General features: G+C 32.6%; 1 protein-coding gene across 3 annotated transcripts in view; it reads left to right on the top strand.

Moving 5' to 3' along the window:
- Positions 1-27,857, top strand: part of LOC129235307 (talin-2-like) — a 249,247-nt gene that overhangs the window by 163,344 nt on the left and 58,046 nt on the right. For all 3 annotated transcript variants that reach the window (XM_054869037.1, XM_054869038.1, XM_054869039.1), the window contains exons 17-38: positions 255-507; positions 1,416-1,467; positions 2,702-2,855; positions 2,939-3,040; positions 3,738-3,905; positions 4,312-4,413; positions 6,464-6,691; positions 7,779-7,910; positions 8,017-8,145; positions 8,231-8,344; positions 9,532-9,645; positions 10,580-10,714; positions 11,322-11,450; positions 12,174-12,257; positions 15,693-15,920; positions 16,589-16,708; positions 17,627-17,824; positions 18,008-18,147; positions 20,001-20,094; positions 21,441-21,530; positions 21,615-21,737; positions 25,566-25,709. In XM_054869037.1, the coding sequence (XP_054725012.1) occupies positions 255-507; positions 1,416-1,467; positions 2,702-2,855; positions 2,939-3,040; positions 3,738-3,905; positions 4,312-4,413; positions 6,464-6,691; positions 7,779-7,910; positions 8,017-8,145; positions 8,231-8,344; positions 9,532-9,645; positions 10,580-10,714; positions 11,322-11,450; positions 12,174-12,257; positions 15,693-15,920; positions 16,589-16,708; positions 17,627-17,824; positions 18,008-18,147; positions 20,001-20,094; positions 21,441-21,530; positions 21,615-21,737; positions 25,566-25,709 (3,033 nt within the window). The remainder of the gene's footprint in view (positions 1-254; positions 508-1,415; positions 1,468-2,701; positions 2,856-2,938; positions 3,041-3,737; positions 3,906-4,311; positions 4,414-6,463; positions 6,692-7,778; positions 7,911-8,016; positions 8,146-8,230; positions 8,345-9,531; positions 9,646-10,579; positions 10,715-11,321; positions 11,451-12,173; positions 12,258-15,692; positions 15,921-16,588; positions 16,709-17,626; positions 17,825-18,007; positions 18,148-20,000; positions 20,095-21,440; positions 21,531-21,614; positions 21,738-25,565; positions 25,710-27,857) is intronic.

Below are 27,857 nucleotides of genomic sequence, written 5' to 3'. Positions count from 1 at the left end.
TTTAAGTTATAATGTGTGACAAAAGCATGTAACAAATGGTGAAGATCTTCATTGTTTGACTCTCATGTAATTGTTCTTGGAATATCAGCATGTACAAACTTTTGAGAAACCTGTATTGCTTTTCTGCGAATCAACATAAAATACTCATTTTCATGATATTGAGGTTTGAATGTATGTCTTCTCTACCTTCTTCATATTTTTTTCTCTTAATAAATGCTGAGTTCAAGTTTTGATCATACCTTTATATATTTCAGCCCCAACATCCCAAGGTACATAGCACAATGTCTGAACCACAAAGAGCACTTTTGAGTACAATTAGTGCTGGTAGATGTGCTGTTGATCGTGCTCAAAGTGATCTCTCTGTCAAAATAAATCTTCCTGAACTTGGAACTGATCCTGCTTCTGTTCAGTGGAGACAGAGTACAATGGATGTAAAGAAACAGAATGTTTCTTCTCAGCTTGCAGCGATGAATGCTGCCACTGCTCAAGTTATTACACTTACTTCAGGTAGTCTCAGCATTCTTGTAATTTGTATTTTTTCCTTGCCCATTTTGTGAACATCAAGTGAATTAATTTTTGCTCTTGGTTGATTGAACTGCCTGAAATTTTCCCATTACCTGGTAAGAGAAAATGCAAATTTCGTGGTATAAATAACATTCTCGGATGTATTTAAACTTACATGGAGACAGGCAAAAATTAAATTCTTAAGGCAAATTAAAACATTTTAGGTGCCAGGCAAATTATTTCTCAAAAGTTTATAGAAAAATTCAAATGCTAACATGGCTTCTGAAATACCTTGTTCAGAAGAACTAGTTGCCTCCATTTTTTTAGTTGCCTGATATTTGTTGAGTCCTGCTAAATACGTCGTTGTAGCAAGAGCTTTTTATTCAAAAATTTTGATTTCATTAAAGCTTATTTAGAAGCAAGCAATGTAGAAAATATATAAAATTAAAAACTCGCTGTAACACATTACACTTTTGTATAAATTGTTAATTAATGTTTTTTCAAACTTTCTCAATTTTTAGAAAACTTTGGAGTACTGCAATTAATGCCCTTTTCAAGCATTATGTAACAATACATCTCTCGGTTTACTAGTACTTTTCAGTTTAAGGAATTTCAAGTATTTCTTTCTTACTGTTAACCTTTCAGTGAAAGTAATTTTGATTTGAAAATGATATTTAATTTATAATTTTCTCACATAAGAGTTTAAAGTTTTACACATTATCAATAAAAAATAATGTATGTGAGTAGTTGTGTTCTGTACTTTTTATATATTTATGAAATAAATTATTGAAAAAATTATTGAAACATTTCTTCTGGAGATCAGGAAAAAGTGTGGCAGTTTTATCTTTGACATTCTGTAGCTATCCTGCAATTTTTGAAAAAAGTTAAATGAAGCTATTATTTCTCTTTAGGTCCTCCTGAAGATGTAGATCATCCTGCTGTTGGTGCTGCTGTTACAACTATGTGAGTTGGTAAATCTTTATCCTATTTATTAGACATAAAATTGATATCTGCTTTTTGCTAAGAATTGCATTTCTGTTTGGAAATATGTCAACATTTTTTTTTTTTTTTTTAGTTATTGAGTTTATTTCTATGTTTGCTACCAAAAAAAGAGCATTGGTTAGAATCCTTAGAGCTTTTTTTCTTGCTTATGCTAACTCCCAAAATTTTTTATCAGTCTGGTAGGTCCACTGACAGAGAGAAGAATAGGCAATTTACATGGATGGGGATATTGCAGATATTCCTAAAATTTCCTTTGTGTTTTGGACAGAAACTGTATTTTGAAATCTCCCTTAAAGTCTTGTTTTGGCTGGGGGCAATATTAAAGACTTGACAAATATCCTGTGTCACTCCATGTGGGCTGCACTAGCAAGTGATACTACTAATACATTTATATACTCAAATTAGATTTGGGATTGTTTAAATTCAAAAAATATATATAAATAAGCATTACTCTTTTTGCAAGGAGCAACATCATAATATTGTCATTTTCAGTTTTTTAACACAAAAAGTTATGTTGTATTAATCTTTATGTCATGAACTTGGTTGCTAAGAAGGAGAGTTTCTAATAATGAATATATAATTTATCATCTTATCCATATTACATCTATTAATATAATTACACTAAATAGCAAATAAAAAAGCCTTCAAAATGTTTCTGACATTATTTTACTGATTCTTATGGAAAATAACCCCTTGAATCCGAATATGACAACCGTTTTCCGCCATCATATCCCTATTGTAAAACAAACTCCTAGAAAAAAAAACAATGTTGGTGATTTTAAAATATTTTAGGGGGGGGGGGGTGCTGGCTCCAAATGTTTGTACTTTTGAACTTTACCCTTCTGGCCTCTCAGAATAATGTTAATGGTTAACATAATGTTCCTTTGCTCCCCAAATAAGCATAACGGTTATGAAACTGTCAAAGGCTGAAAGGAAAACTGTAGAGTACCATTTCCAGAAAGTGGGACGTGATGGGGGAAAACAGTGATCATATTTGGACCTGGGGAGGGGGGGGGGGGTATTTTACAAAAGAATCCGCAAGAATGGTGTCGGCAGCATTTTTGCTACGAAATGTTATTGGTAGAAGATGCTATTTGATACAATTAAATTTATCATTTTATTTCTGTGCATGGACGATTAGCTAAGGTAAAAGTACCATGTTGTCTGCTCATAAGCTTTGAAAATCTGATTTCAGAACCACAAACTTATCAGAGATGTCTAAAGATGTGAAGATGATTGCAGCCTTGATGGGTGATGATGTTCAAGGAGAAAATCTGTTGGATGCGGCTCGTAATTTATGTGCAGCTTTCTATGACCTGCTAAAAGCTGCTGAACCTGAAACTAAAGAAGTGAGTTTATGAAGCAGTTTTCTTCAGTTCTTAACTGAAATGTTTGATAGAGTTGGAATTTGATATTAATTTTTCAACAATAGCCACGTCAGAATCTCTTGAATGCTGCTGGAAGAGTTGGAGAAGCTAGTCATGCTGTTCTTCGCAATATTGGTGAAGAAGATGCCATTGATAAAGAAATACAAGTACTATTTTTAATTTATAGTATCAGAAATATCTCTAAAAATTCTAATTTTTGTGTTATTGCTCTGATCTGTGGAAAGACATTTGTTCAAATTTTTTTGTTATTTACTGTTATTAGAATAGCAATATATTGTTTCACTTTTACAATGTACTTCAAGATTTATCCATCTCAAACTGATATATCTTGCTTTTAATAAACATTGACACAAATGTAAAGTTTTAAAAATTACTTTTATTTTCTGAGTTTAATATTACAATTGTATATTTAACATTTAAGTCATGCAGTCTGTGTAAATGCTTCTCATTTTCTTTGTTAATTTATGAAAATATTTGAGAAAAAAACGTTGTGACTGCAAAAATGTTTAAATTTAGCAAGACTAACCCAGGAACTTGAATTATGTATAATTTCGCGTAAACCATGAAGATAAATAAAAACCTAAGTAAGAAAAGCGAAACCTAAACTCAAAATAAGAACTGAAACCTTGAACAGTGTTTGGAGAATCGTGTGGATATAATTTGCTCTTTTTATAAACAGAATTTAGTCTTATTTAGTCAATACAGCACTGGTAATTTTTTGCAACTAAACAAAATTCATAACTTGAAAAATTATGAAATGGTATTCAGTTGTTTTTTAACAAATCATTAGTAAAAACGTTGTATAAAACATTTAATTTGCATTTTATTTTAATATTTTTTCAGGATATCTTACTTGGTCTTGCAAAACGAGTGGCCAATGCAACTGCAAACTTAGTCCTAAAATCCAAAAATGTTGCAAGCAAATGTGATGATCAAGCACATCAAAATAAAGTAATTACAGCAGCAACACAATGTGCCTTGACAACATCTCAGCTTGTTGCTTGTGCTAAAGTGAGTATAATCATCTTCTTAGATTTCTGGATATTGTCCAATCTGTGTTAGATGAGAGTGGGTGCTTTCTTAAACTTGCCAAAACTTCAAAATCTTTTGAAAAATGAAGTAACATTTTTTTAAAAATTTGATCACTTAAATCTGTTTAAAAAATCCTTTTAATTGCACATTGCCCCTCTGTTTTTTTAATTTCATCCTTTTTTTCCTTTTTATATGTTTTGTACATTAAAAATGTGCATGGTATAACAATGCAAAATTTTACACAGAATCTTTTACTTTACAGTTAGTTATTTTTGAATTATAATAAATAAATAAAAAAGTAAAAGTATTTACATAACTTTTATGTGTACTAATTAAATGTGCCAAAATTATTCATATATTCACAAGTTATTTTTACTTAATCTAGGTTGTTGCTCCTACAATAACTAATCCAACATGCCAGCATCAATTGATTGAAGCTTGTAAGGAAGTCTCTAGAGCAGTGGAAGGCATAAACAAAGCGTGCAATGTAAGTGCTTCATATCTTCACACTAATTTGTTTTACTCGCATTCCGCTGTGTTTTAAATTGATGTAAATTTTTGTTATGTGAAAATTGAATTTATTTTATGGTATTTTTTTTTTACTTAAATAGTTTTAGAGTAAGTATTTTTTTAGTATAATTGTTAAAATGCTTTTGGATTGACTTTGAAAGCTAGTTTCCCATTGATTTTTCTTTGGGGTTTCTGGATGTTTTATTTTCATGAATTTCATTATAAAAATCTTAATATTCTACCAGCTATCACTTCTTAATGCATAAAAAATCTTTTCTGATGATACATAAGTAATCTTATTCTTTAGGGAGAAACAACATTTTTCAGATTTCTTTATGGTGATAATAATGGTAATATAATGGTTATATATTTATTGTAATATAATAGATTTCTTTATGGTGACTATAAGCACTCAAGATTGCTTATTGTCTGTAAACGTAGGAAATCTGTAAACATATATATGTTTGTATGCTATAATTAGAACAGCAGAGAGTTATGATTAAGTAAAGTACAGTCAACTCCCGGTACAACGCAATTCGACTTACGCGAAATAGCTATAACACGATTTTTTTTCACCAGTAAATAATTTTAGACCTAACTCAAATTCCTCCCCCGCAACACGAAAATTTTCAGAAGGAAATCGCGGCGTGAAAGTATCAGCTTTGTCATTGGCTACTAAAAATATTTTTTTCGTAAATGGACCTTCACCCCTTTAGTATCTCCACCAGCAAAATTTTCTACACCTTACTATCCTAAACATAGCTTTGTTAGTGCATAAAAATAACTTCTCCGCATTTAGCGTATTATTTTCCTTCTAAATGCGAAAGTTGATGAAGTATAATGACACCTAAGAGCACTGTTCCATCTAAAGTTTGTCAAGACAGAAAGAAAAATAGAAAGTTTCTGACAAGTAAAGAAAAACTAAAGGTTCTCGAATATGCTTGAACAACTAAAAAAATGTGTCTAAGGTATCATGACAATCTTAGGTGTGAGTGGAATCTTCCATATGTAAAATCAAAAGTCAAGATAAGGAAATCCGTAAAAGTTTGCCGAGTAATGTCTATGTGAAATGCAAAAATTGTTAAAATGAAAGCTCCTCTTTGAGAATTAAAGAAGCTAAGAAGAGGGGTGTTGCCATAGATGTCAACGTTATAAAAGGACTAGTGAAGCTACTGTATTTAAAAATACATTAGAATAACGATTTGATCACACAGCATAAATCATCAACATCTTCATTTATTAAAGTTACAAATATCATTACTGGATCTACTGCCCAGTATCATTATAAAACATCATTCTATTATTACTAGATACTTGTATGTACAGCTTACTGGTTTATTTTATGTCTCTCTCTCCCGTTCATCACTGATTTTGCGCATTGTACTAGCATTTTATGTTGATTAAAAGTGTTTTTAAAAATAGAAATAACAATTCAATTCTTTATGTAAGAAATGGTTATGTATGGTTAAGGAATGGTTAAAAACAGTTTGAGGTGGTGTTAACAAGTGTCTGAAATAATTAGGCATGTTTATACAAGAATTACACATTCCCTTTTACACAACGCAAAATTTCGATTTACACGACGGGTCTTGGAGCACATCCCTCGTGTAAGTCGAGATTTGACTGTATAAAAAAATTCAGAGTTTTCAAAGGAATTCATTTATTTTTTATCATGGACTGTAATTAGGAGATCAATTAAAACTGCAAATAACATTCTTGCCTCATTCTAGTCTGAGTTTTACCACGAAATGATTTTTTTTACAAAATTCCCAATCATAAAAGTTATTTTTTCTTTTTTTCATTGAACCTTGTGAAATTTTATATTTGTTTTTTTCTGTTTTCACTACAAATAAATTAAATTTCATTAAAAAAAAACTTCTCAGAAAAAAAAAATGCTGGATTGGCCTTTGTTGGTTTTAACGTGTATCATATTACTTAAGTATCTTTTCTGTACCGTAAAAGCATTTTTTTAAAATGCTTTTTGGTGATTCCTTGCCTTGAAATATATGTATATATTTTTTTCTCAGGAAGCTACAAGGGATGAAATGCTTCTTGGTGACATGGGGCAAGCAAGTAGACAAGTCGATGATGCACTCAATGAACTTTTGCACCATATAAGAACTGCATCAAAGCAACGTGCTCAGGCTACAGTACATGATGGTGCAGTTGAAACAATCTTAGATGCTACTGACCGTTTATTTAGCAGCACTGGTGATGCTGGAGAAATGGTTCGCCAAGCAAAAATTTTGGCAACAGTAGGTTATTTCTTCTATATTTTCCTGTTTATTTAACCAATCTAGTATGATTCAAAAATTAAAAGGCTAAATCGATGTTTTAATTTATTTTTGCTTTAACTGTATGTCGATAGATATTAATGATATGCTTATCATATTCCTCTAAAATGCAATTCTAAAATAATTTTATCAAAAGTATTTCTTTTACAAGTCGTTTTTATACTTTTGAAGCCCTAACTTTGAGGATTGGGATCTTTTTGCATCCACTATAGGAGTCAGATTTTTCGAATTCCCTATGTTTAGTACGCTTTGTTAAGAGGTAAACAAATAAAATCTCTATGTTTTTGTTAAAATGACGGAATTTATAAGTTTTAAACAAAATTCTGTGTTCTTTAAGAGTGTCTTGGGCCAAAAAAAAAAATGTTGAACCTTTGCCTGAATTTTTTTTTTTTTTGTTACAATTATTGTAAATACTATATACATGACATTTCTAGTACGATTTAGCACAATGTAGAATGGTAAATAAATATTGATACTTGATGTGTGCCCAACTCCCAAAGAGCAATACCCCCCCCCCCCCCCACCACCACCACTAAATACTAGAAAAACACTCAGTAATGATATTCTCAATAGAAAAAAGGAAATTACTCAACTTTAAGTTTCAATGATGCAATATTTGCGCAATCAAAATTCTATACAATTTTGTTTTTACAATTTTTTTTTTCTTTTGCAAAGTTATTTGATTTTTACAAAATGGATTTTTTACAAAATTATTTGATTTTTCACAAAAAACCGACTCTTTGAAAAATCCTGGACAAACCTCTGACTTTTTTTCTGGTACATGCAAAGGATGTGATGCACACTCTTTTAACCCTGGTAAAACTGAAAAGGATTTTTTAAAAAGAATTACGCTCGCATGGCTCGATGCGGAATAGGCTCCTATACTATGCACTAATAAACAGAAAAGAGCAATTTTTGGACTTGCATTATTCGGGCTCTGAGGTACAGATATAGAATTAAAAATAAAGATGTATAGTTGAGAATATTTTGTTAATTTTAATAAATAAAAAAAAAAAGTTTTGATGAGTATTTCATGAATTTTAACTAGGCAACTGCTAATCTTATTCAAGCAATAAAAGGAGAAGCTGATTCCCAGACTGATTCTGACATTCAGAAACGCCTTTTAGCTGCTGCTAAAATGTTAGCCGATGCCACCGCCAGAATGGTAGAAGCTGCAAAGGTATGTAAAAACAGTACTTTGTGTTTAGATGAAGAAACTATGTACAACCATAAAAAAATTTACATTGAATATAAAAGTTAATTGTTTCGTGTGGAAATATTTTCAGGGCTGTGCTTCTAATCCTCATGACTCTGCTTCCCAAGCTGCTCTTCAAAAAGCAGCTGAAGATCTTAGAAGTGCAACTAATGCTGCTGCAAATAATGCCCTGAAAAGAAAATTAATTCAAAGGCTAGAAGTTAGTATTTCATTTCTGCCTTTTTGTTTACAAATGATTTTCCACTGATTTCTTTAAATATAATGTAAATTCTGATTTTATCCAGCAAGCTGCAAAGCATACTGCTGCCATGTCTACTCAAAACATTGCCGCAGCTCAAGGGGCCAATCAATATAATAAAAATTCTTCATCTCAGGAAGAGCTCTTGGAATCTTGCAAGGTAATTTTCAATGTTGATAGCCATCCAATTCATGAATTCTCCCCAAGAGGCTGTAATATTTTTACTATTATTTAAAGTTCTCCAAGTTCAAATGGGGTTGCTTTGAAAACTCTGAGCAGGAAGACAAATTTTGTTGGTTTTGACCTTGAGGTATGCATTTTTAAAATCATATTTGAGCGTTACAACCAAAATATAACCTATAGGGGGAAAGAGGTGCACATGTGAACACAGAGGAACACGGGTGCCCACGGGGGAGAGGGGGGAACATGGTGCAAGTTGCACCATCATATTTTTTTTTTTGAGAAGGGGATTTTTCAATGAAGGCCACCTCAGAGTGCCTGTTGCTAAAAAGGTTTAGACCGTTTGATTAAATTCTAATTTATCATGACTTTTTCTGGAACTTGTACAAATCTTTAAAATGAATATGTATGACCAATGAAAAGGATGTTGTTAAATATGAGTAAAATGAAATGGTACATTAAATACCCCTACTTTTTTTCTCTCTGCGTGTAAAAATTTCGACCACTATGCTCCAGCCTTTCATGGCTTCATTAGCAATGGGAAAACTAGTTTTTAAAGATTTCCAATAACATATTATTCAGCCCTTGACTAGGAAATATTAATATGTTTTCTTTTTAAACAATCTTGAGTATATGTAGAATTTTTAATTTCACTTTACTGCCAGGGTTTTATTTATTTATTTATTTATTTATTATTATTATTATCATTTTTTTAGAACTTGAGAGAATTTAAAATTGCATCTGTTATAATAAGAACATGACTATAATCAAAGAAGGAAAGTAACTCAAATATTTTTAATGTACATAAAAGCTTATCAGAAAAGTGAAACACTAATAAGATCTGATTCAGCTGTTTCATTTGAATATGAATATTTTAGCAAGAAAAATTCATGTAATCTACAGACCAATAATAAGTAAATAGCTGAAATAAACTGAGAAATGAGACTCCAGTTGAAAGGTCAATTGCAAATAGTATAACATAATTTTGTACGTTTATTGCATCAGGTGACCAATTTATTGTATGAGAGTTCATGTTATTTTTACTGTGAAACATCTGTGCTCTTTCTTTTACTATAAAACTCTGCTTGATTAAAACCTGCCCTGTGACTTGTATGGGAATAGTACTTTTCTGTGTACTTGTATTCATTTAACTTAATTTATTAATAGGAGGTAGCAGATGTCATTCCTAGGCTGGTGCAAGGAGTGAAAAGTACAATGATGGATGTGGATAATCCTTCTGCTCAACTTTCTTTAATAAATGCTTGCGAGCAAATGCTTCAGGTAAACTTCATTTTTGATAAATTTAAAAATATCTAACATGTAAAAAAAATGTATTTTCCACCTTAATTCGAAAGTCTTATTATTTTTCTTAATAACATCCATTGGCTTCATTTGAAAAATTCTGGTAGGAGGGTACAAGGAAATCAAAATTTTATGTTTTGAGGCGTTGCGGATATGAGCAGTGAAATCAACAAAGGGTGGTTTAGAGAAAAACGCATTTGAAACTTTTTTGGTAGGGGTGAACCCAACATGAAAAATATACCTACACATTCTTACTGAGTCTATCTTATGGTGAAAAAATTAATTTAAAAAATCCCAATGTTGAGTTTGTCTTTCGTACTTGCTGCGCCTCATTTGATTGGATATGTATTTCATGGCTTATATTGTGCTTCATGTAAATCAAATGTTATATGTGCTACCATCAATGCCATTACCATGACTGTTACTCAATCCTAAAGTCTTACATTAAAATGTAGAAAGAAAATGAAGGAAGTGGATTTTTTAAGCACCTGAAAGTATGAATAACTAATATTACATACTGGCTAAAGGATTAACCTGGTGTTGGCTATCAAGAATTTGTTTTCTTAAGATTACTGATACAAGTTTTGCTTGAATATTGACAATGATAGGTTTCAGAATATCAATTATGATATGAAAATAAATTTTGGCAACATTAATGAAGTTAGAATAGAAGAAACTGCATGTGCATCCTATACTGTCAAGTGTTTTTTTTTTTTTTTCAATATGTATAGAAATAGTATCATGCATTTGCAGTTTAAGAGCTTTTGATCATCTAAATGAGTATCTTAAAAGCATTTTTACTTCCTATGTTTACTATTAACTAAAGAGTTTGATTTTCTTTCCAAATTTTATTTTTTGTTTTTCAAGACTGTTATAGCTAATAAAATGATGTAAAGTTTTTCATTCTCTTTAGCACGGGAACAAAATGACTTCTGCATCTAAAACAGCCATTCCAACAATAACAGATCAATCAGCCAGTTTGCAATTGAGTAATGCTACCAAGCAGATGACCAATGCTTTGACGGAACTGCGATCATCATTAATGAAGGTTTGTTGATTTGCTAAATTTGAAACTACTGGATTTGATGTCTAATTAGAATCAAGTCCCAATAAGGGTTAAGGCAGTGGTGTGTCATATTAACATATTATTAGTCTCATATCGATAATTGGATTGAAAAATCCCCTATGAAAGACTTAAATGCAACTTCTCATTAAATTTCAATGTGGTACTATGAGTGATTGTACTGAGAGAGACAGCTCTCTAATATGGTTTTAAGAACTGCCTGCATTGAATTTCATAGATAAAAGTGACTTACACCTGAAAAAGAAGTGGTTAACAAATGACATTTTTCCCCTTGATTTAAGTATTTTGGGCCCCATGAAATAAGTTGTGTAGGCGGAATGCCACACTGAATAACAGCTTTCATTAACTTTTTTTTTTGTCAACGATAGATTGTTTTTTATCTTTTTTTTTCCAACATAGAGTAATGCTTTAAACACTCTTTCAAAAAAATGCTCTGCAGCAGCACATTCTAATAACTTACTTAATAATAAATTGCTTATTGCTATTATCAGCAGTTTAACTATCAAGTCAAACGTTGAATTAGTTTGTTTCATTAATAAAGCTTTTAAAAATGTATATTTTTATTTCATAGGCACAAGAAGCATGTGGCAGTCTGGAATTGGAAAATGCCTTAGACTTAATACGTAGTTTAGATGATGAACTTCTAGCATTTAAAAAAGCTGCTGATAACATGAATCTAAAACCTTTACCTGGAGAAACAGTATGTATTCGGAGTTCATTTTGCCAACTGTAGGCTTTTCTTTTCTGCATATTACATCTGAATTTTCAATTTAAAGCATTTTAAAGTTAAAACTTTAGGGGGGAAACAAAAAAGTTTTCTATCTGAATCAAAAATGCATATCTAATTAGCAAAAATAATTTCAGCTGCACATTTTACTGTGTGATTATTTCCGATATCATGAAAAACTTATCTTTACTAATAATAAAGCTGAAAGTCTCTCTGTCCGGATCTTTCTCTGTGATCTTTGTGAGGCACATAGCGCCTAGACCATTCGGCCGATTTTCATGAAATTTGGTACAATATTAGTTTGTAGCATGGGGGTACGCACCTCAAAGCTATTTTTCAAAAATTCGATTTTGTTCTTTTTATATTCTAATTTTTTAAGAAAACTTTATCAAACAAATCATCACAGCGTGGACGAATAAATTACGGAATTACCATAACGTAGAACCATAACATGGGCAAGCAAATGAATATAGCAAATTGGTGAGAAATTCTTCATCCATTATTTATAAATATACAGGCGAACCAAATGGCCTTTTTATTTTCTACTACAGGCAATGCCGTGTGGGTACCACTAGTAAATAATAAAGCATTATTGTATATCATTGTCATTTTTTAAAAATCAAACTTGAATGCTGTGTAGATCAGAATCAGGTAAGTGCTTGTTGCTATAATTATTACTTTGATTACCTATTACAGATGGAAAACTCTGCTTTGCAACTTGGAGCTATTTCAAAAGTTGTTGGATCTTCCATGGCCCAATTGCTTACTGCTGCTTCACAAGTAAAATTTCTTTTTGTATGATAACCTGAAATGTTTGTTTTTGTCTATTTATAAAACTTCAAAGGATTGATTTCATATTAGATTCTCATGTAGCTAAATCTTTAAAATTGAGTAATTTGTAAACTAAATCTGTTATGATGAGTCATTTTCTAAGTTTTTGTTTTTTAAAAAAATAAGTAAGGAGCTAAACTCTTCTTATTCAAATTACATTAACTTGTCAGAACAGTGCACCATTTAATGTTCACCAAGCTATGCCTAAGTGATTCTTCTGCTACATCTTGCTATAAAATGCATGCCTTTGAAAATTCTCCTCCAAATTCGTTTTTTTTAAACAAAATCGAATAAATAGTAATGTGTATCTCAAAACGGTTTAAATCCTATTTCTTCTACCAAACACATAAACTTTTTTCTGATTCAAAATATTTTATATGTTTTTTTTTAATTTATTTCATTTATTTATTTATTATTTATTTATTTTTATTTTTTGAGATAAATTGCCTTTATTGTCAAAGCATAAGAACTTTGAGACAATTTTTATTTGTGAATGCAGACTAGAAAGCAAGCATGCAAAAAATTGCTTCTGTAAAATGTGCTACTAATGAAATTGGTTATAAAAGTTATAAAAAAACACACACACACACAAGGAAACATTGCACATTTTTTTTCAATTATTCAATTGGAATAGTATCATTTTTAAATGTTATGCTGTTTAAATTTTTACCACTGTTCCCGACCTTAAGTGTTCCAACTTAGCATGGTTATTATCACCAGTTCAACAGAATACATAAAATTGAAGTACTACTGTGTGTGTGTGTGTGGTTGTATTGATTTGAATGAAACTATGTACCGTAAAATCCCGAAAATACCCCCCCTATCGAATATATCCCCCCCCCTTTTCGCCGGAAGGGAAATTTTTCAATAATCCCGAATATAACCCCCCTCCCCCTGATTCCGCACATTTCATTTTTGGAAACTCACTGTACAGTGCATGCACGCCAGCAGCGAAGGACCGGAAGCCTGACCCAGTTTCTTCATTCATCCAAACCGGTCTTAGATTATCAAGGTCAACGCCGCTGCATTCCGTTCGTGTCACGTGATAAACCCAGCTAGAATTCGTTGCACCTGCCCACATTTATCTCGTCGCTCTCTCTTCGTCTGTTTATCTTGTTCTCTCGCGCTGCTATTTATTGTTCGACAATGTCTCGGAGGAGCTTCACAGTAGAAAAAAAGCTCGAAATATTGCGTTGGCATGAAGCTCATGGATCTTCTCTCCATAAAACGGCGAGCGAGTTTCAACTTGATCGAAAATGCTTACGGGACTGGATCAAAAAGAAAGATGTTCTGTCAACCAACGAATTTGGAAAAAATAAAAAGATCCGGAAAATTGGTAGCGGCTGAAAGCCATTATCCGATGAAATGGATGAGGACCTCTACGAGTTTTTAGAAAAGGAGCGGGAAGCCGGACGAGCAGTGAGTAACAAACTCCTTGCAGAGCAAGCAAGAAAAATTGGTAAAAAATACGGACTGGAGGATTTCAAAGCAACGGCTCAATATGTAGCCAATTTTAAAAAGCGTTTCAACGTTAGCATGAGAATTGGGACGACCGACTCTCAAAAATCCCCAGAAGACCTCGGGGATGAAATTTCCTGTTTTTTGAACTGTGTGAAACAATCCCGTATAACTTTTGATTACACCGATTTTAATATTGGTAATATGGACCAAACGATGTGCCGCTTTGATATGCCGACGAATCGGACGAACAACCCGAAAGGCGAGTCAACAATCCAAATAACGAATACAGGGTGCAAGAAGCGGGGATTCACCGTTGCGTTGTGCGCCCGCGCTTCTGGGCACAAATTACCAGCATTGTGCGTGCTGAAAGAGCCTTCGGGCAAAATTCCAACCAAAGCCTGGTCCAGTCTGGTAGTTCCGGACAATATTTGGGTTACTGCAACTACCAACGGCTGGATGCATGCCGACACTTTGAAGCTTTGGGTCCGCAAAGTGTGGGGAGCCGACGAAGATGATGTCAAGCGGCTGCTCATCCTGGATCGCGCACCCATTCATAAATCATCGGAGGCCTCATCCGCGCTATCCGATGTTAACACAAATCTTCTTCTAATACCTGCTGGCTGTACTAGCTTATTACAGCCAGCAGATGTTTGCTGGAATAAGCCGTTCAAGGCTAAATTGCAGGAACTATGGGGGAATTACCTCCGAAAGGAAAAGAAAACAAAAAAAGGAAACCTGAAACAGCCCTCCCGACAAGATATGCTACAATGGGTGTCGATTGCGTGGGAAGCTGTTCCAGAGGAGTTAATCGTCAAATCGTTCAAGTGTTGTGGGATATCGATCACATTGGATGGGTCCGAAAATGGGGAACTCCATTCGGAACTCGCCCGTGCTTTTCGCGCTCCGGCTGACGAACTTGTGCCCGAACTCTTGGATTTGGCTCTATTAGAAGATGATATGGAATCTGATTTTGAAGGATTTTCAGACGATGATTAAATATGTCCATTTTTTTTTTTTAAATTTTATCTAAAATATTCCAGGCTCGTTTGTATAAAATAAAATTTTGCTTTTAATTATAATTGTTATTTTCGGTTCTCTTATTCTCATTTTAGGTGCAATAATCAGGATATTTTAAACTAATTGCAGATTTTTATTGTTTACAATAGTTTTTAGGTTTTAATGGTCTAGAGGCTTGATTTTATGGGTATAATAGGGAAAAAATCAGGAACTACTTTCACTCTCCATTTTTATCAGTTTTTATTGATACTTTAAAAGTATAAAAATGTGTGTGCATAACAGTTGAAAATAAAATTCTAAATCGTATTTGGTGGTGGCTGACAAAGAGGTGTGTCCAGGTTGACGTAATTTTAATCCTCCAGGTGATCTGAAACATACAGTTAAGGTAAATTCTTATTAAATAAGGATGTAAAATTTTCTGGAAGTAGCCGATTGGATTTTTTTTTTTTACGAAGTAGTACCTTTTTGAAAAAAAAAGTTCATTTTTTTGTCTCCTTTTTTTGAACTTTGATTATATTTTTAAAAAATAATAAAAATAAAAAATTACTAACCGTCTACAGGGCGGCAATTTTGAATTTTTAGGCTAAAATACCCTCTTAAATCAAAATTGAGGTTTTGCTTAGTAAATAATGTGTCGATTTTCCGCTAACAGATGGCGCCACCATTCAATTTATTGTTACAAGAATATCGTATCATGTTTTCATTTATTGACATTCTCAAACGATCTTTTTGTGAAAAATCTCGAATATAACCCCCCCCCCCTGAAATTTATCGATTTGGTTTTGAAAAGGGGGGGGGGTATTTTCGGGATTTTACGGTATGTCATAGTAAGTACACTATTTTTAATGTAAATGTTTCTCTCAAGTTCAGAATTTCCTTTATAAATGTTTATTTGTATTATTTTAGGGGAATGAAAATTACACTGGAATTGCTGCCAGAGACACTGGCAGTGCATTAAAAATTCTTACAAGAGCTGTGCGGGGTGTTGCAGCTACTAGCACTGATAGAGATGTTCAAACAAAAATTATAGATAATGCGAGAGATGTAATGGATAAGTCAACACTGTTGATCCAAGAGTCACAACGTGCAATGAATAATCCAAGCAATCCAGACATACAACAAAGACTAACCCAGGTGATTTTTCCATTACTTTTTTAATCCGGAGTTTTTAAAGCTGTTTTTCAAATTCATATTTTAATTTTCTAACTTGCTTCTTCCTTTAAGGATGAACTTAGGCATACTTAAATCTGTCCGTTTAAATTTTAATGGGATAATACCTACTTATTATTCAAGGTTATAGATTATGGATTATTTTGCAGTTTACTAAATGATGTAATCAGTGATGTTCAACCAATTTTTCTGAGGTTACATTCTCAGTAATCCATTATGCACGTATGTGTATGCGATTATATGCATAATATGGCTACAAAATGTTTGAGAGTATATATCATATATGGAGCATAACCCTCTGAAAACAGCCCTGGATGTAATTATCATTCACTAATGTCAACTTTCCTGACAATAGCCCTTAATCTGCTGGAAATGATTTTAGCATTATACTTTCTAGTTCCCAAACTCTCCTAAAGTTGTAAAAGTGTTAAAATAATTATTCTCTGCAGTTAAAATGTTAGTTTTATTATAAATTCTTATTTTGTGTTTTAAAACAACTTCTTCAATTTTTAAATGTTATTTTATTGTAATATTTTTCAATGATTTTTCATATTTTTAAAAATATTTTGTTTGAGCTTTAAAAATTTCATGTGCAAAAAGCAGTTTTAAAGCAAGTATTTTGCACATTCTAGGTTGCAAAATCAGTTTCAACTGCCCTCAACAGTTGTGTTAGTTGTTTGCCTGGACAAAAAGATGTTGATGAGTGCATAAAAAATATAACTGATGCAAGCCAAGTTCTCAATTCTGGAGAGGTAATTGTTTAAGATAAAATTGAGATGGAAACTTTCTAATTGAACAGCTATGTCTTTTAGTTTTTAATCTATTATCCCTTTTTGTTAAAATCATTTTTGATTTCTCTTAACCCCTAGTCGCGCACGAGGCCCCTAGCATGGCATTCCATCCCGACCGGTTTAATGCTGTCTCCCTGGCACTTCCTCAGCTTGGCCAACCAAAGACATTTCTTTCTTATATGGCCATCTGACGCCAGGTTAGTTTTGGACGCCCGCACTTCTCTAGAAACATTTCCTTCATTATAATTTTCATAGAACTTGGAGTAAAATGATGAATGTATAAATTATTTGTAAATAACTGTATTGACGTTAGCAAACCCATTATAAAAAAGGGTCTGGGAGAGTAATTGCCTCATGACTTTGACTCATTTATAAACATATAAACTTATGGTATATGTGTGTATTTACACAGATGCAAAGAACATATAGAGCATTAGACGTAGTTTTTACTTGTCACAAGCATAAATATTAGGTTTTGACTTCCGCTAGTTTATGAAATTCATTTTGTTTGATATATAATTAACTTATATACTTATTATATAAATAAGTATTGTGTAAGTAAATTGGTTAGATTTTGGTGAAAACCGGTTAGATGGGATTAGTTTCATAGACCTGGGGGTTCGTGTGCCCACTTTGAGAAGCGCTGCCATGGTAGAAAATTGTATATCTTTAACATTCTCATAAAATCTAACTAGATTAATGTTTTCAAAAAAGTGTTTTGGCATTGTACTAAAATTCAGAAAGCCCACGTGATGATTTCTAGAATTTTATTTTAAAAGTAAAATTAAAAAGTTTTAAAATATTAGAAAAATAAAAAAATGAATATTCTTTGCACAACGTTTAACCTCAAATTAATTTATGATTTTTTCCCCTCAATAGTTTCCACACTCCAATAAGCCATACAGTGAACTTCAGAGCAATTTAAGTAATGCAGCTGCCAATTTAAATCTTGCTGCCTCAGATGTTGTTGCTTCATCTAAAGGATCCTCTGCACACCTTGCTACTTCATCCAAAAAATTTGGAAGAGCTTTCAATGAACTTCTTGACAGTGGAGTTGAAATAATTGGTGGCACAAAAGTACGTAAAAAGTGAAAAAACATAGTAATGTTTTTTTTAAAATAAAGATCTTGGTGTAATCTTTTTTCTGAACACGTTTGCCTCATTTAAATAAGGTTGAAATCATCAAGGTTTTTTTTTTTTTTTTTGAAAAAAAAGGGCTGCCGTACTTATGTCTTTCTATTTGACAATATTTCAAACTAGGATACAGAAATCCGTGGCTCTATGGTGGTCAGCCTTAAGAATGTATCGATGGTATCCAGTAAGCTCCTTGTGGCCGCAAAATCAGTTGCTGCTGACCCGACAGCACCAAATGCAAAAAATCAGCTTGCAGCTGCTGCAAGGTAATTCTGATAAACATTGGCAATTCCTTTTTAATATGACATCTTGTAATAAAACTTTTAAGTTATAATAGTAGATATTTTCTGGTGTTGATTTAAGTTAAAAGAAAAAGTTACAATGTTTCAATAAAATGCAACAAGGATTTCTAATTTGTCTGCTATTAAGATACAAATACAAATGTGACGACCAGCAGCAGACTCTTGGCCCAGCTAGGCTGGTCTTAGTCGATTTATTAGTCCCCAATGAAGATCAATGGCCCAGTTAAAGCTATCCACCCACTCGCTCATTACCACCTCTTCTGGTCAGCTGTTCCAAGTGCCCACAACCTACTAAAGTTCCTAGTTTTTTCCTAATTTCTAGGTTAGCCTGAGATTTGAATAACTTAAAACAATGACTCCTCGTTCTGCTTTCCGTGCAAAAATTTAATCCATTCACATCATTCATTGATTGACTTTAAGTGGTCGATTAATATGTTTTGGTCTACCTTTAAAATATTTGTTTGGGAAAGAAGATGTTTGTTTGAAATATTTCAAAAAAATAGATTTAGCAGTAGATGTTATTTTTCTTCAGCATGAAAATCTGTCAAACAAGCACAGTGATTGCTCTTTGCTATTTTTATTTAAGACTAGCAGTACCCGCACAGCTCTGCCCGTAGTAGAAAACTAAAAGGTCATTTGGTTGCCTGGATATTTTTAAATAATGGATGATGAATTTCTCATCAATATGCTATGTTAATTTGCTGGTGCAGCTTATGGTAATTTGCTCGTCCATGTTATGCTAATTTACTCGTCCATGGTATGGTAATTCGCTCAGTGCAGAGGAATTAAATCCACCAATGGTAGTAAAAATAAAATCGTAGAGAAAGAACAAACTCAAATTTTCAAAAAATCACTTTTAAGTGCTCACCCCTATGCTACAAACTGATATTGATTTCATGAAAACTAATATTGAAAATTTCATGAAAATCCGCCAAACGGTCTAGGCGCTATGCGCATATCAGAGATCTAGATTTTCAGCTTTATTATTAGTCAAGAAGATGCAGGTTCAGGTAACTAAGCAGTGAGATACCTCTTCAAATCCGTATGAAAGCTCTTTATTGCATTTTCAACTGAATTTAATTTCTCAACTTGCATTAATTTCATGAATTTTATAAAGTAAACTGAATAATATAAAGTAAATATGTAGCCAAATATTATTAATTTGCATGAGCTTAATATATAAAACACTGCTAATGGTTTTAAATAAATTTTACTCTCAATTTCATGTAACTACAAATCTTAAACCATCTGACGGTCCGATGCCATGGGTACGATGCATGAAATTCTACGCCTTTTTTTTTTTGGAGCAACCTACCATGTAAGTCAAGTGCCCTGCCTTATATCAATACCTAGCTATGGCCCTGTACCTCGGACTATCTGACAACTAATATTTAGCATCAAAAAAATATGTGAAATGCTTTTGAAACATGCTCCCTATGGTGTGATAAGACGTTCAAAACCATTGGAGAGTTAAATTAAAAATAATTGAAGGGACATTTGCAGGGACCAGATTTTTGATTGAAAACATGTAGTGATATCAAACATTAGTCTTCAAGTATTTGGTTACTGTATTTGTTTTTGAAACATATTGGGTGTGAATATTGTTGTAAGATTCCGGGCTGTTGAGCCGTGGTCTGAGTGTTGTTACTCCATGGAGTAAATACACTCAGATCGCCAGCAGTGTTGTGCAGTTGACCACAGCACAACAGCCCGGAATCTTACAACATTATTGACACCGTCCGTGAAAGTCTTCATTCTTACCTTGAGTGTGATTTTGTCAAAAATTTCAAACTTTATTTTTTTTTTTAATTTTTCAGATCTGTCACTGAGAGTATTAATAATTTGATCAATATCTGCACTTATGCATCCCCTGGTCAAAAAGAATGTGATAATGCTATTAGAAATATACAGGTAAACTGTTTTGGTTTGTTTAAATGAGTATATTAGAAAATGGTATTCCTAGTTAGGTTAAATTTACTGGTGTGTCAATTTTCAACCTCCTCCCTTTCCTCCTCAAGCCATTTGTTTTCCCTTTTTCAAGTCTTTGCTTGTCTCTCTTCATTTATTTTTTTTAGTTCTGATTTAATTTACACACATTTTCAGTTTACCACAATCCCCAAGTACAACTTACCAAGTACCCTTTGCCCTTGTGCACTTAGCAATATACATTTCTGTATGTAGACCTGATTCATAATTTAGCAGCAAAGTTTTTTTTAAATAAAATGTAATAAAAATAGAAAGTTAAAAAAAATAATAATAAACATTTAAATTGATGTTTATAAATTGCTAATTTTTTGTATTGAACAATGCATAACGTTGAAATTAACAAAGTGATAAGGAATACAACTGTTATTCGATGAGTTATAATTTATATAAAATACAGCTATTTAAATCATTTTCAAAAAGCAAATTAAAAAAAAAAAAAACTGCCAACTAAATTGGATGTTTTGTGTATCATTGCATCAATGTTTAAAAAAATTGTCTCCTTTAAAAGAAGTAGTCAGGACAGAAAGGGCACCTATATAGGTGGGTAAGGGGGGGACTCAAGCCCCCCTTAGAAATTAGAACTTCCTTGCTTTTAGTACTTTTTTCTTTGCAAAAATGTAAAAACATTTGTTCTCCAGCCATTAATGAATAAGTAATTAAAAATGTCAAATTTTAATGACTCTAATCTGTCCTGAAATGTGCTTCCATGAGGAAAATATCCTGCCAAACCATGGTTAAAATATCTGAGCCCCCCCCCCCCCTTACGATTTTACATATGGGAGCCCATGCAGGACAATTTTAGCTTATGTTATAAAAATAAATAACCAACTAAATAAAGTAAAGAGAATGAGGCCATGACTAGGTTTGCTTGTATACTTACAGAATTCAAAGTACAAGAATTCAGAAAATAAAATAAGCCAAGGTGTTCAAAACCCCCTTACTTCACGTATTGATAAAATCAAATGTTTTAATAAAATGGGTTTTTAACATCAAGTAAGTGTGTGATATGCACAATTTTGAAAGTGAATTGCATAGTATAAAATATGATGAAACCCTCTTAAGCAAAGAATGAATAAAATGAAACCATAATGGCTAATTACGACACATATTTTTGTAGACACTCGACTACATATGAGTTATCTATAGTGGCCATATCACCTAGTAATGCTGTTGCATGCGTCAACTACCATTTTTTAACTGCCAGTTGTATGAGTGTTACTTCAAGAATTGTTGCTGATTTATTAATGCTTTGTGTTTTTTATTTGATTTAGAGTATGAGACCAATATTGGATAATCCAAATGAACCTATCAATGATTTGAGTTATTATGATTGCCTTGACGCTGTCACTGAAAATTCAAAGGTAGTATAATGTGTTTAATTGATTTGATTAATTCAAATTGACTTAAAGCAAGTTTTAAATAACTGATTATATTTTTATTCTCAGAATTTGGGAGATGCCATGACTGGAATAGCTAATTCTGCTAAAAAGAATGAGCATGAAAATTTTGCTGAAGCGGTTAATGATGTATCTGGTGCTGTTTGTGGACTTATTGAAGCTTCTGCTCAGGTATTTTTTTTTTATATTATTAATAATTTCAGTGTATTGCTGCACTGCATGAAACTGCAGTCCTCGGATGGAACAATTGACCTAGCGGTGTATTTTTTATTACTTAGTATTTCGTATGAATATTTTACTTCATTTGGAAATTTCTTTTTTTTAATGAGAAATTATTTCCAAGTTGCTTTAAGTTGGAAATTACATTAACAATTACGTAAATACTTGAAATTTATGTAATTGTTTGTTGTTCATAATATAGTATGTAAACTTAATAGAAAGTTTTAGTGGGACTTATCTTCAGTCTTAAAATATTGAACTCTTATTTGTTTCCTGCTTGGTTCATTATTTTGAGATGGCAGACTATATATTCATACAGAATACTTGTTGATATATTCTAGAGTTGTTCAGAATTAAATAACCTACCACGCTTTCATATCAGTTCAATTATTTCTCTATAAGCTGTACAAGTGTGTTGTATATCTCAACTTGCAAGCCTTTGTTGCTTTAGTGAGTGATTAAAATATCTAAAAATGTTGAAGGGGTGCTAATTTGTGAAGGAATATTTCTATTTCCTTATGGGCGGGGGGGGGGGGATTCTAAAAATTCTGAGAAAAATGAAACTTTTTGAGAAATTGGACATGTGTGAATTAAATAGTGGAACCTAAAATTTGATTTGGAAAAAAAAAGAAGAAATTCAATTCGAATTTAACAAATTGACAGCTATTTTTAGCACACATTGTGAAAGGATGTATAATACAGCTCAGTACCTTTTATGTGAACTGAATTCAATAATCTTTTATTGCCGTAAAGAACTGAATTGGCTTGATGCTGCTTCGTAGGTCTTTATATTGTATATACTTATTACCTTATTCCTGCAACCAGTGATGTTCCCATCCATTTTTCTGAGGGTATATTCCCAGTAATCCGTTACGCACAATTTGTGTATGTGATCATATACATAGAATGTCATAATATGAAAATTTATGAAGCTTGAGGGTATACGCTATGTGTCTAAAAAAATTTGAGAGTATACGGTGTATATGGAGTATACCCTATGGGAACACCACTGCCTGCTACTATAATGTAGATGATGTATTAAGCTTTCATGCTTTATCAGGGGTAAAGTTGCTTTGTCATTGACTTAAAACAGACTTCCAGATCCCTATTGCGCCAATAACAAGATCAAATAGGCCATTATATAAATCCATAATTTTCAGAATCCAAACAGGGCTCAGCCTCAATTAGCTTGGATTTTTGAGGTTCCACTGTATCTGCTTCCTTGCTGTCAGAGTGTTAGTATTAGAAAGAATACATCATGAGATTGAGAAAATATAAGTTCCTTTCAAAAACATAATTCAATATTTATCAATCTGCTTGGATTACACAAGTAAAGCACATTACAGGAAATAAATGCATTGCACACATAGGGTGTATTCTCAAGCACTTTTAATTAGTTTTTTATATTGTGTAATAAATTTATTCATCATGAGTTGTAACGCTTTTGTTTAATTTATCTTTATGATACATTTTAAACTTTCATTACATCAATGCTTGTAACCAACAGGGCTGCCGAGAGCCAAGGCTCCTTGTCGGTTTGGTAGACGGGCGCATCAGTTTTGATAGGACTTAAAACTTATGCTACTGATTTTGCTCCCTCCAAGGTCTGAACCCTAATATTTTGTGTAAATATAGCTTGAAAATAAATGCACATATATGTTTGTGACCTTGTAAAGTTTGTCAGTGGACTATTTGAATATTACTATAAAACGAGGTGAAATTCTTAATGCATACATATATAAGTAAAATTGAATTAAAATATGAGAAATTTAAAAACTACAAAATTTAGTTCCCATCACTACAAACTTGCTTTACAGATGAATTAAATTACAAAAAATGTCAACAACTTGAATAACAGCTTGGTAACCGTAACAAAAAATATACAGGATGTCAGGTGTCTTACTTGTGGTTAGTTATTATTAAAAGACTCTATAATAAAGATAATTAATAATAAAACATGATTGCATCTTGAAATTTGCTAAAAATTCTATCGTAAAAATATGCAAAATAAATGGTTAGTAAGGTTTTTGATTGTTTTCGTTTATGCTTTCAAAATTCCGTAAAAAATATTAATGTCGAGAATTAGCAGGATAATTATTGTTATTATTTCAAATACTATATATTGGATCCCCCTGGGCATTTTTTTCTGGAACTGAAATCTTTTAAACTATAGTGCAGAAAAAAGGGTTACGAGGCTCTCCCAATCAAATTTCTATAAGTGAAATTTTAAGCTATCTTTAGTGACTTTAAGGGAATGGCGAAGGTTCAAAGACTTTGTCTAGCAATTTTTTGATATTTAAATCTGAAAAACACAATTGAGGGCCTTGATGCAAAAACAATGAACCAGGTAAATCCAGACTCGCTCATTTTTGGTAAGACCAGCAAATAACATCAGTGTCCGGTAGAAAGGTTAATATCTTTTCCACATTATTTACTAGAAAGCAGAGGTCTGATCTTACTTTTGTGTCCTGTGGTTGCCCCAATCGGAACTTCTATACTATCGGCCACACGTAAAAATGAATTAAAAAAGTTTGGACTGAACTGGTTCTGGCATCAAAGTACTCAGTTGTAGACTTAAGACTAGTATCGTTGGTGTCTTTAGGACTAGAAAGGGACCTCAAATTTAAAATACCTTAGGTACCTCGTTAAGTATAAATCTGGCCAAGATTACAACTAATGTAGCTCAAAAAAAAAGAAGAGAAAAGAAAGAAAGAATAGGAAACCTTGCCCTTCCCAGCCCCCCAGAACTCAGTCCTAAATCCGTCTGTATTCAGGAACTCTCTCTTCTAACTCGAAATTTTGTCCTGTTTCAGATTCAGTTTATCATAGTCCTGACTTGCTTTCCCGTATGCAGTTCGGAGATGAAAAAACTCGTATAGCTATAATTTACAATAGATCAATGAAATACCTTGCCTACTGGACAGAATTTAGTTGAATCTGTCACAACCAGTGAATACCAGGGGTGTGTATAGAAATTTTGGGGCACGTCACAAATGACTTTTACGCCCCCGCCCCTCTATCTTGCTTACCCCTACGTCCCTACATATATTTCATCACTCATTTAAAAAATCTCGGATCTCCTTCAGGCTCAGAACAGGGACCCCCCCCCCCCCCCCCCGTGCATGCAACTGCTCGTGCTCATGTAGCAACACCCCAAAGCATGACCCACACATTTATACCAGGGCCAGGGCCACTTTGTCTAATGGTGCAGCTGTCTTCATTTTCTGTTAATACATATACAAATATAAGTTTTTCATGTTCTTTTTTCATCCCTGGCCCATTTTCAGGCCGCGCCTGACCCCAATTTCTCTGGCCCCCTCCCGTTTCTCAATGTGAGAGTCACGGCGAGAGAAAGTTGATAAGAGAAGAAAGCATTTGCAAATGTGAACTTCGGCCATTTACTTTGGTCCTTGCTTATTGGACTAGGAAGGAAAAAAAACCTGTTTCCAAACGCTTTTTTCACATAGAGTAAACGAATTACATGTTTTTTTTAATGACACTTTAAAAAATGTTTGGTGCAAATTTAAATGTATTAAGTTCAATAAAAAAATTGCTTGAAGTGGCCCACTTAGCGGTGGGCTCAGTCGGGGATCCCCGACTAGCCGACCTGGCCAGTCCGCCCCTGGATATGGGTATACAGGAAAGTAGGCTTGTTTAGTTCTAGATGGAACTTCTTGTTTAACTGCATAAATAGTGAATCTGTCATTGTATACTTTACAGCAGAACACTTTTAAATTGATACTTTTGTAAAAATAACAAGATTTTTCTTTCTCCTTTTAGGCAGCCTACCTCGTAGGTGTTTCAGATCCTTCAACTGTTACTGGAAAAGTGGGACTTGTGGATGTTGCTCAGTTTGCTCGAGCCAATCAAGCTATTCAATCGTCTTGTCAGCAATTAGTAAGCTCTGCCTGCAATCAGCCACAGGTATGTAGGTGTGATCTTTTTTATACACATAAATTGTATGAATAATTATGTTTTAATATTAAAATTTTCTTAAATTATTTTTTTGTGTAAAATTAATAAAATTAAAAGTAAATCACGAGATATATTAATCTCACGTTTTTGGCCATTAGTGCCAGCAGGATGGTGCACTTTCTCCCCCTGACTCAAAAATAAAATTTAGTTAATAAGCTATAAAAAAAGATGGGAAAAGCTACAAAATATATCACGAAAATTATTAATCTCAAGTTTATGTCCAGTATGCTTTCTGGTGCTGCAGCACTGGTAAGGGACTGCAAGGAAGGCACTCCACTAGCAAAATTTCTTGCATCAACCTTGACAGATCTTGATATTATACTGACGGCGTCAATATTGACGTGTTTCATACTGCATAAAGCTTGCATAAAGATTAAAAAGCAATATTACAATAACACGTATGCAACATTGCATTCATCTTAAAATATCAATATTGATATTACCTTACAATAACAACATTGCATACATGTTGTCACTGTCAAGGTAATTAGTACACAATAGAACAGGTGGACCTTCGTTGATACTTGCGCATGCGCACAGTTCTTTCTCCCCAGCGTCCCTCGCATTGCTAGCACATCTTCCTACTTCGATTCAGTCGATTCAGAGGAGCTGCACGTGGCGTTGCATTTTTTAGGCTTCGTTAAGTTGGTTGCTTAGTTGTAAGTGTGGAATAGTATTGTTTTAGGAATAACTTATGAATGTCTGATAACTGCATTTGTTTATTAATATAGTACTAAACAAGTCATATCGCAGACGATGTGCGATCAATGTTAGAAATGGTCGAAAATAACTTTTTTCGTCCTTAGACTTTGAAACAAAGGACATGAATCCCAGAATTTCGTATTACCACTTCAATCTCATGAGTAAGATTAATTTTATTCAATGGTTATTTATGTTATTCTTTAAGATAAATTCATATGTTTTGTCCATGGGATATTTTCAATGCTGACATCCATTTGGAAATGTATTTTATTGTACTTATTTATTTATTATTTTGCTATCTTTACTCTTAAATGTGCTATAAAACTTCCACAATTATTTCTAACTAAGCATTTTGTGTCTTTATAATATAATTGGAAGCATGAATTTTAAAAATAAGTCAAGTATTACGCAAAACGAAGAAACTTTAATTTTTTTAATTAAATTGCGAGTACTATTAGTACCTTTATATGAATTTCCGATCAGATGTCAGCTTTAAGAAAATATTCTTAGGCTAGAAAACTATCTTGAAGAATAACAGAAATAATTAAAGAATGAAATTTAATTCTCGAGTTTCAAGTGAAAATAATGCAAATAAAAAATGTATAAAACACCTTGCAAACATGCTGATTTCATACTGTCATGTCAATGTATCCTGACATTTTCCTGTCATATCAATACGTATGCAATATTACAAAAGCAAGATCATCTTGCCTAGACCTTAATTTCATGCTGTCATGACAACATCTTGATATTATCCTGTTATATCAATACGTATGCAATATTACAAAAGCAAGACCATCTTGCATAGACCTTGATTTCATGCTGTCATGACAACATCTTGATATTATCCTGTCATATCAATACGTATGCAATATTACAAAAGCAGCCTACCTTGATATTTTCCTGATATTATGTTGCATACACTTTGTCAGTCAATATTGTGGCAGCCTGCTGACAGCATAAATGGAGTAACATAACAATACTGAGGCAACATTAATGCAAGATGATTTTTCTTGCATGTCAATCTTTATGCAATACTGAAGCAAGATATTTTACTTACTGGGCACTTTCACCCCCTTGCTTTTCAAAATAAATAAATTTTAAAAAGCAGTCTAAATATATCGTATCTAAATATTAATCTAATATTTTTAATAGTAATGTTATTTTTAATCTTTTAATAACTAATTATTTTGAAAGAGTGCAATTTATTTTATTTTAAACAAGACCAAATTACAAAAGTGCAAATATATTGTGATTAGAGAAATATGTAAAAATTATAAATTAACTTTAACAAAAATGAAAATACATCTCAGCATTCACTTTGAAATAAATAAAATAAAAATAGATAAGCTAAATTTAAAAAGAAACTAAAAATAAATACGTTAAAAACATGGT

Source organism: Uloborus diversus, chromosome 2 (genome assembly GCF_026930045.1).
Source record: "Uloborus diversus isolate 005 chromosome 2, Udiv.v.3.1, whole genome shotgun sequence".
In the NCBI taxonomy this organism is placed as follows: Eukaryota; Metazoa; Arthropoda; class Arachnida; order Araneae; family Uloboridae; genus Uloborus; species Uloborus diversus.
The sequence above is the reverse complement of the archived record's forward strand: the minus strand, read 5'-3'. Positions and strand labels throughout refer to the sequence as shown.